This window comes from Carettochelys insculpta, chromosome 9 (genome assembly GCF_033958435.1).
Source record: "Carettochelys insculpta isolate YL-2023 chromosome 9, ASM3395843v1, whole genome shotgun sequence".
Lineage (NCBI taxonomy): Eukaryota > Metazoa > Chordata > Testudines > Carettochelyidae > Carettochelys > Carettochelys insculpta.
Genome location: NC_134145.1, coordinates 6648052 through 6658169, shown reverse-complemented (window position 1 = coordinate 6658169; position 10118 = coordinate 6648052). Strand labels below are relative to the sequence as shown.

Here is a 10118-nt window from a genome sequence, read left to right as displayed (position 1 = left end):
GCTGGTCAGTTGGGAATGAGTGTGTCAGCCTCTGCAGTGTCATCTTCTGGCTGGTGTCTTACCCACCGTTATCTGCTTGTTCTCCACCCCCTATGTCAGCACCTGCTTCCTTCCTAGACCACAGTGCCTTTCTCACAGGCTACTGCCCTGGTGCAGTGCCCCACAGGGTCCTCCCCTCCCAGGGAACCCCAAACTCCTACACCCTCCCTGCATTAGTGACCCACTGCCAGTCATGGTCTAAGTCCTCTCATCAGTGGCCAACTACAATGTGAAATAAAAAACTACTTCACCAGGAAGTAAGAAAAACTACTTCACCAGGAGGGTGGTGAAGCACTGGAATGCGTTGCCTAGAGAGGTGGTGGATTCTCCATCCCTTGAGGTTTTTAAGTCCTGGCTGGACAAGGTCCTGGCTGGGATGACTTAGTGGGGGGTTGATCCTGCTTGAAGCAGGGGGCTGGACTAGATGACCTCCTGAGGTCCCTTCCAGCCCTGTGATTCTGTGAAATGGCCACTCATCATTGGCAAGGGGCGCTGCCTTCTCCTACTCTAGCTGCCTTCCTGCAGCTCTAGTACCCTCAGGCCATGTCTCAGGCCCTGAAGCTGAGAGCTTGCCTGGCCACGGCTCCCCCAGCTCTGCGTTAGGAAGCCTTCATCTTCCCTAGCAGCTCGATCCCTTCTGCTCTCCAGCGGGAGCCAGAATTTTTTCCCCACCAGTTCACAAGGAGCCCTCTATAAAGCCGCAGCTGGGCCCTACTTAGCCACAGCCCTAATAGGCAGTTAATTGTCCCATCTGCTGACTCTTTCAACCTCAGCCCTCTCCCCAGGGCTGAGTTTAACCCTTTCCTTGCCAGCCTGGGGCAATCACCCCGTTACACCTTCATCATCCATGGGGTGGGGGGGCAGGGGCTGTTTTTCAAAGATGCCATGTACCCACAGCTTGTGCTAAGGTCAAAGGGAGCAGCAAGTATCTAAGTGCTTGGCAAACACTTACAGGCTTAAGCAATTGGAAATTTTATAGCCCTCACTACGTCACAGGAGTCACTGAACTTTTGCTAATGTTGCTGAGTGCCTCTGAGAGCATTGCTTCTGTGGTTCCTTGCAGCTTTGTGTAGTAGTCATTAGATTATAAACACAGTTTAAATAGTGCACATTAGACCTTCATCCTGTAAGCCCAGCTACCTCTGTCATCAGCTGGTAAAAGATAGCGCGCCCCCCCCCACCCATTTAACCTATGCTCTACAGTTATAGCGACAAGGGAATTAGCTATGGTTACACTGACATTACGTTATCCTTGTCCCCAGCTTTCCATGGCACTCTCTCTCTTTCCAGGATGTGGATTAGATCTTGATGTACCCACAAATGAACCTGATGGTGGCATCTGTATTAAATCTATAGTGTTTCCATGGTTCTACGCAGTGACATGACACAGTAAAGCCTCTGGTTATTAACTGACAGAGACATGAATGCCATTGGTTTGGGTACAAGTCCTACCCCCCGCTTCACAGCAGAAACCAGGACAACCATGCCATTCCCAGGTTTGCCGCTAGGGGTCGCTGTTGATTTGAGTTGGCTCAATGTCCCCACAAGGTGGCCAATAGCCTTTGGGTCATCAGTTAACACAGCTACCTATAGATGAAAAATTAATGGATTATTAGATACATTAATACTAATATACTCTAGCCTTCGGTTGAATGGAGCAATCAGGGCTAAAATTCATCTGTGCTTATGGGTTAGTTATAGCTTATGGGTAGTATTATTCAGTAATTTTTTTGTGCTGGAACTTGCTGGTACTGAGTACTGGCACCTTGGCAGCCCCAGCCATAGGATAGATATATATATGTCACCAAAAAAAGCACTGGTATAATTGTACCTTTCTTGACATCAGTTTCAATGGCAAGACAAACTCAGAGTCCAAGAGATAAAATACATAAATTGCCAGTGAAAGCAAAAAGATATAGAATCTGAACTGAATTCCTGTAACGGCTGCACTGTGGCTATATGTGTAGATGACCTGCATTCAGGTCTCGGGACAGGCATGCTGGAATAATTCACACAGTGGGGGCACCAAAAGCCACTGCATCCAACTGTAAACCCTGCATATGATGGGAACCAATTCAAGACAGGGGGGTGCAGCAGCACCCCCAGTGGCCTTAGTTTCAGCACCTATATCTGGAGCATGAAAACACATACACAATAATTACATTAATGCCCACAGGAGGTCCCAACTTGCACTAAGAGCAACACAAACACATCTGACGAAGTGGGTTTTTGCCCACGAAAGCTTATGCTCGTTAGTCTATAAAGTGCCACAGGACCCCTCATTGCTTTTGCAGATCCAGACTAACATGGCTACTCCTCTGGTACAACACAGAGTGAGTGACAGTCCCTGCCAGGAGAGCTTCCAATGGAAACAGTAACGACAAAAGGGTGGGAGGGGAAACAGAGGCACGCAGATTAACTGAGGTCCTACCTGAAGCATTTCTGATTTTTCCTAGGCCAGTTCATTATCAATGGAACCCTCTCAACTACTGACTCTTTTCCAGACTAGTTATATATTTATAAACCCACCTTCAGCAGATTCCATGCCAACCCCTCAATTATTTGAGTTTCAACAGCAGCTCTAGAATATTTATGTTAATTTCTCTCTCTTTCTGAAAAAGAGATGCATTTTGTGAGTCAAATCCCTAGGTCTGATGAGCAAAGACAAGAAAAAATATCAGCGTAAGGCCTTTCATACGTATAGGTTTGCAAGGATTTAACTACATGAGTGTACTGTTTTAGTTAAAATCAGTGCAAATTTCATATATACATAGGGCCTAGGGTGATCAACAGAAACTCCTGGGGCAGCATATTTTTTATTTCTTCATACAATGCCACGAGGGAATTTTTAAAACCTTTCCCGTTTTTAATTAGTTAATATAAGACTATGTCCCATTACAAAAGGCATTATAAAGGCAACTGTTCACCCTCCTTTGAAAACGAATTTATAGGCTAGAAATATCAGCTGCTCAAGATCTCCAATTACATGTTCTGACTCATAGAAAAAACATTAACTTAAAGGGTTCAGTAGATATAGATGATATACAGAATGCTATCACAAATGGAGCCTCTGTCAACATCTCCTAGAAAGCTGTTCTTTCCTAAAGAGTGAGACTGGCACTTTCAAAAGCTACAAGTAATTGGGGAGCACAGCATTTCTGGGAGCCCAACCTGAGATGCATCACACAGGCTCAAATGTCAGAGAGTGGGTGTCAGTAGTTTCTGAAAATCAGACCCTTCAAAGTGTCTCAAGCTGAATACCCCCCGCCCACCGATCAGTAGTCACTTTTGAAATGAAGGTCAAATGTTTAAACCCTGCTCCTGCTCTGATTTCAAGTGGCAAAATCCTCATCGACTCCAATGGGAGCTGGATCAGATCCTCTACTCGGTATAATACTAACAGGGCTTTGTCCTAGGAACATTTTCTTAGAGATACTTAGCATGCCTAGTGTGATTTTCAAAAGTAACCTAGGTGCCTAACTCCCATCAATTTTAATGGGGACCTCTTTAAAATCCCACTAGCACTTGCATCCTCAAAGGCAATTAGGCATCTGACTCCCACGAAGTTAGGTGCCTGAATAGCTTTAAAAATCTGGCCCTGAGTTACTTTCAGTGATCCTAGGTCTCCATGCATTTTGCATCCTTCAGCAGGCTCCATCCTGGTCCCACTGAAATCAGTGAGGGTTTTGCCAGTGACTTCTCCAGCAGCAGGATTTAGAAGTGTCATTACATAAGACAGCCTGCATTCCCTGAATAGCACTAAAGTATCATAGAATCCTAGGACTGGAAGGGACCTCAAGAGGCCATCGAATCCAGCCCCCTGCCCCAATGGCAGGACCAGGTACTGTCTAAACCATCCTTGATAGACATCTATCTAACCTGTTCTTAAATATCTCCAGTGATGGAGATTCCACAACCTCCCTAGGCAAGTTATTCCAGTGTTTGACCACCCTAACAGTTAGGAACTTTTTCTTAATGTCCAACCAAAACCTCCCTTGCTGCAGTTTAAGTCCATTGCCTCTTGTTCTATCCACAGAGGCCCAAAAGAACAAGTTCTCCCTCCTCATGATACCCTTTTAGATACCTGAAAACCGCTATCATGTTACCCCCTCAATCTTCTCTTTTCCAAACTAAACAAGTCCAATTCTTTCAGCCTTTCTTCACAGGTCACATTCTCTAGACCTTCAATCATTCTTTTCACTCTTTTTTGGACCCTCTCTAAAAGAGCGACAAGAGAGGACTTTATCGGACTTGGTTCACGACTGTGGTAATTACTCCTATTTCACAGAAGACACAGAGAGGAGCATTAAAAATCAGCCACTAAAGCAAATGAGGGCTAGTGGGTCATCTGTAAACTTTGCAAACCTGAAATCTGTCCTGCACCTCTAAGGCTTATGCCCTGCCTGACACTTTAATCCCACTCATTTGCTAAATTCAGCCTAACTGTAAACAAGTCTTTAAAACAAAAGCTTAAAAGCATAGTTATGATACATTAACTTAATCAGGAAGATGCTGTGAACACATTAGTTTAATGACAGTCTCATACTCCTTGCAGTTAATTACAATAAATTAAAAAGAGCTTCACCCCTTAGGACTGTCATTTAATTTGTAAATAAAGGGACTGAACCTAAATGTAAGGGCTGATCCATTTAAAGTCAGAGGAGAATCCATCTACTGCCCACAAAGGGCTTTGGGTTACATGTGTGGTGGGGTTCAAATCCCCAGAGAGCAATGTTATGAGAGGTGGTTGAATGTATTATGTGAGCTTCATTATCTGACAAATTTTACTGGCATGTTTTTTCAGTCAGCTGTTTATTCCACAAGCCCCATTTTCTGGAATTCAATGAGGTCCAACACTTATTGGTCTGCAGAAAAACCCACAGCTAGATTCCTGTGACTGGAAGATTCCTAAGCCAAGCCATCTGTAAGCGTATCCCCTTCGAAGAATCAAATGTCTTCACCTGTACAAGGGATGAACTGGATTCGACCTATTGCAAACTCCAGCCCATATTCCAGTGTGATTTTTAAGTGTCTCCCCCCAGTGCAACTTCAAGGGGACAAGGAAGGAGACAGCTGAAAGATAGGAGTGAGCGATAGTGTCTGACAGGGGCTCAACTGAGCCCAGCTGGCTCCAAAGGCACTTGAACTGAAATCCAAAGCTGCCAAGAACTTGAATAGCCCTTTCAGAAGCTTTCCCTAGCTCCAGACCCCTGCAAGCTTCCTTCCTGCTGCTTCTGGGTGACTGGAAATGAATCGACTTATCACCCGCCTCTGTCCCCATCACTTCCCACCCTAGAGCAGCATTTGCCATTAGCAGAAGTCTCCCAGATTAACCCTTGATGCTGATAGCACCACTAGCTTAACAGACATATTGGTCCAGTTTCATTAAATTGCACCCAGACAGCTGTACCTCACCCCCATCTCTCCCCACAGCCCCTTGTTGAGTCCAGGTCCTGCTTATCTAACCCTTCAAAAACATGCTTCCAGCTGCCATGCAAACTCACTTTTTACTTCCACGACTGCAGGAGCCCTGCTCCTGCTCAAGTCCCATTCAGTTCCATGGAGGACAGTGGGCTTTATAATTGCTAAAGAAATTATAAAAGCTTTTCTTTTCTTGTAGGAAGCTTGTGGTTCTGATCTCACACTCCCTACTAAGGCACATCTTCCACAGACAATTTTGCATTTCCAGATTGCAGGATCAGGCCCCACGGTGCCATATTTACAAGAGTCCTGCAAAATTGTTTTTTGTCTGAAAGATCATTTTACCTCTTATCCCATTAAAAATATTTTAAAAACAGAAAAATAAACCATGGAGCTATAAGGAGATATAGTGTCCACGTGAAACTTTGCAAACTTCTGTTGGGTACAAAATGTCTGTTAGCTTTATGGATTTGTTTTATAAATAATCTAAATAGCTTTCCAGGTTTTGTTTTTAACTCGCTCAAAGAATTTAGAAAAAAAGAAAGTATGATCAAGCATTAGAAAGTAGTTCCACCAACTCCTCTAGATTTGGCTACCACCAGTTGATTTTATGCAGAAGACAGAGACTATAATGATGAGAGCAACATAAAACCTTTAGCATCTGACATGATAAATCTGAGGAGGGAGATGTGATGATAGAACAATCTGAGAGGATGGCCTAAACAGTCCAGCAAAAGTCACCTAACACTTTAGGGCTGGTTCTTAAATCAACAGGTGCACCAATCTGAAGGTGAGCTGGTTTGCATGAATGTCAATTTCTAAGTGGCACATAGGAGACACTAACTGAACACACCAGAAGACAGCCCCTCAGAGATGACCATTTATTAAGTCACTGGGGCAAACACATACTTGCCTGGATAACTGTACAAATGGAGCACAAGATACAGGATTTTCAAAGGGAATTAGGGGTTCAAATTTCCATTGGTGATAAGTATCGGGGGGTATCCCTATTAGTCTAAACTCAAAAACAACAAGAAGTCCTGTTGCACCTTATAGACTAACAGATAATTTGCGGCAGATGCAGCTGATGAAACGGGTCTTTGACCAGGAAAGCTTATGCCAAGATGCATTTGATGAAGTGGGTCTTTGCACAGGAAAGTTTATGCTCCAATAAATTGTTATTCTATATGGTGCCCCAGGACTTCAATGTAAATGTCCAGTGGAAGCCGATTGCAATTTGAGCCTCCAACTCCCTTAACATGGGGATTCAAATGAGTTGAGTCCTATCCCACAATGCAAACTCATGGAATCAGCTGTGGTACAAATGCTCCAGTAAGTCAGGGTGAAGATAAATCCTGTCCTTTACAAGAAGGAGAAAAGTCTCCTTTTACTCATTTCTCTGTAGGAAATTTAGGGCAAATAAAAGATGGCTTATCAGCAGGGATATTGCCTCCAAAAAAATCACTGGCTGGGTACCACCCTGTATTGGGCAAATAACCAGCCAATGTGCAGATTCAATACTTAAGGTCAAAAGGGACAATTGCATTGTCTAGTGAGTCTATCCTGTACGACACAAGCCATACAATTTCACCTGCAAGGACTCCTGCAGCCCAGAGAATTATTCTGTTACATACATCCCAGTAAACTGTGGCTGAACAGAGCATACCTGACAAAGGAATCCACTTGCTATTTCAATATTCCAGGGACTGGAGAATATGCCATATCCTTTGGGAAGCCGCTCAGCGTCTATTTACTACCAGAGTTTAAAACAGGCACCAAATTTGAAATAGTAAGAGTCTAGATCTGAAAGTGCCAGTTAAAAAAAGCCCAATGCATTTGGTGTACTTAAAACAGGATTATGAACTGCAGTTGGATGAGCTGACTTTTCTTCAACTTTTTGAAAAAATAAGTTTTATTTTTAAATCCCCATCAAAGCCATTTCTAAACAGAACAGTGTTAAATGCATTGAATGGAAAGATTTATTTTTAAAAATCCTTTCTACCAAAAAGGTTTTTATAAAAACTAGTGATAGTTTTTTCTTCCCATGGGAAGAAGTCTAACATAATAATGTAGACAGTAATAAAAATTGCCATAACTAGTGGCTCTGCTATCTGTCTGGTTACAGATCATGAACACAAAGAGAGAGGGGATAAAAAATGGCACATCCTGAGATATTTACAAATCTACAGAGTAACAGCGCCTCACACAATGCAATATCCCCATCAATCATAATTCAGACACAAGGCACTTCAATGTAACATACAAGCACAGGCCATGACTTGTGCGTGGCTCATTATAGGGCACTGCGTATTGTACTCTAGTGTGCTGCGTGTGCGTCACAAGGTGCATTCCAGCCTGGTGCACTGCACGAGGCTGACCCCGTTCACTACAACACAGTGCACTACAATGTGCCGCATGCCACAAATGCACCCAGCAGGCAGCACGAGGCATATGTAACCCCCCCGCCCCAGGTGGAACCTGGGACCTCTGGAGCTTCATGCACCAGCCTCTGCACTTGGGACTAAAACCCGGCCGGCCCAGTTCAGTACAACAGGGCCCACTACAGTGTGCCGCCTGCCACGAATGCACACAAGAGGCAACACAAGGCCCATGGAACCCCTCGCCAGGCGGGACCTGGGACCTCTGGAGCGCCATGGGGGAGCTGCTACCCCCAGCTGGGGCTCAGCAAAGGCTGCAGAGGAGACGCTCTCCGGGCAAGCAGCCTCGGTGCCACCCCACAGGGCAGCGACCCCCACCCAGCGGGCGGGTGGCTTAACCCCGTGCCACGCCCCACGCCCGGGGCTGCACGCGCGGCCCCACGAGCGGTTAATTAACACTAATTAGCGACAGTTCGCATGACCGGGGGGGGGAGGGGAGGGCAGGGGACAGGCCGGCAGAGTCTCTCCCCCGCGGCGCCCTCACAGGTAGCGCTCCAGGCCGCCGGCGAAGGCGGGCGCGGGGGCGAAGGGTCCGAGCTGCGGCAGCAGCGGCTCGGGCGGCAGCTCGGCGACGCCGTAGGGGGCGTAGGGCGGCGCGGCGGCGTAGGGCTGCGGCGGGAAGCAGGCGGGCTCGGCGCCGCTGATGAGGCGGTCGATGCTGAAGGCGGGCGGGTAGGGGGCGCCAGCGGGCGGGCTGTAGGCGGCGGCCGGCGGCGGCGGCGGCGGGTACGGGGCGAGGTCGGCGCGCTTGAAGCGCTTCCTGCGGCGGAGGAAGCTGCCGTTGTCGAACATGCCCTCGGCGGCCGGGTCCAGCGCCCAGTAGTTGCCCTTGCCCGGGCGGCCCGGCTCGCGGGGGATCTTGACGAAGCAGTCGTTGAGCGTCAGGTTGTGGCGGATGCTGTTCTGCCACTTCTTGGCGTTGTCGCGGTAGAAGGGGAAGCGCTCGGCGATGAAGCGGTAGATGCCGCCCAGCGTCAGGCGCCGCTCGGAGGCCTGCGCCAGCGCCATGGCGATCAGCGCGATGTAGCTGTAGGGCGGCTTGCCCCGCTGCACCGGCCGCTTGCGCCGCCGCCCGCCGCCGCCGCTGCTGCTCGACGGGCCGGGCTCCGCCTCCGCCTCGGGCTCCACCGGCGCGGGCGGCGGCCCCGGGGAGCTGGCGGCCGGCGGGCACGGGCCTAGGAAGTAGGAGAAGCCGGCCGGGTTCATGGGGGAGCCGGGCCGAGCGGGGGTAGCTCCCGCGGGGCGCTGCCCGCCCGCTTTATATCCCCGCCGGGCGCCGCCCACCCACCTGCGCCTCCCTCCGCCCGGGGCGTGGCGGAGCTGCCCCAGGTGCGCGGCGGGGCGGGGGCGCTCGTGGCAGCCCCCGGCCGGAGAGGGGGGGGGGGGGGGGCCGGCGTTGGCCCCCAGGACCAGCCGGGTTCCAGCCCGGCGCTCTGCGGCTCGCTGTGTCCTTTACGCCCCACGCCCGCTCGGCTGGTGGCCCGGGGATGTCCTGGGAGCAGGGAACTAAACCAGATAGAGGAGGCGGGTGGTTCTCCTGGAGTCTCTCCCTGCAGCCAGCACGGATGCTGGGGACGGGCCGTGCGGGGCCGTGGTTAAAATTCCCCCCTTTTTGCTTCGTCTGACACCGCACAGTGGAAGATGCCGACCAATGTCCTGCCCTTTCCCACGCAGAAAGGCCGCGGTAAAGTGGAATCGTTTCCGTGGCTTCCAATATTAGCTCGTCCTAGGTGGCAGATGGGGGGAAAACCCTGCCTCGGCCGAGGGAAGAGGCGGTAGCTCTTGTTGATCGCAGGAATAGGCTGGCGTCGCGGAAGAGGTGTTGGGATCGGCTGTAAGAAGCTTTCCTGAGCCGTCCCGCTGGCACATTCGTTAGGGTTAGTTTCTAAAACCCGTCCGCGGGAGCGGGGACTTGAGTAACCCGCAGAAGCGGCTCCCGGCAAACCAGCAGCGGGATCCTTTGCAAATTGCCGCACAAACGCTTGACTGTAAATGACCAGAGACATCCCAGGACAGTGCGAACTGGTTCCTTGTTTAGCTCCATCTCCCCAACTGCTGATTTTTCCTTGGCGGCGCTGAACTGAGCCAGCTAGTCCTTTTCGGTAGAAATCTGCATTACTCGTTCATTTTGATTTGGTAGTTTTCTTTTCTTTTTTTTCCCCAGCAGCAAAACAGTTCGGTAAAACCACATTGGATTTTACCGCACAACTGTAAAGAGAA

General features: G+C 48.9%; 1 protein-coding gene across 1 annotated transcript; it reads right to left on the bottom strand.

The window, feature by feature from the left end:
- Nucleotides 1–8348: 8348 nt before the first annotated feature.
- On the bottom strand, nucleotides 8349–9236 carry FOXE3 (forkhead box E3). Its single transcript, XM_075003087.1, has one exon. The coding sequence runs from the start codon at nucleotides 9102–9104 to the stop codon at nucleotides 8379–8381; it is 726 nt and encodes a 241-aa protein (XP_074859188.1). The 5' UTR covers nucleotides 9105–9236; the 3' UTR covers nucleotides 8349–8378.
- Nucleotides 9237–10118: the final 882 nt, after the last annotated feature.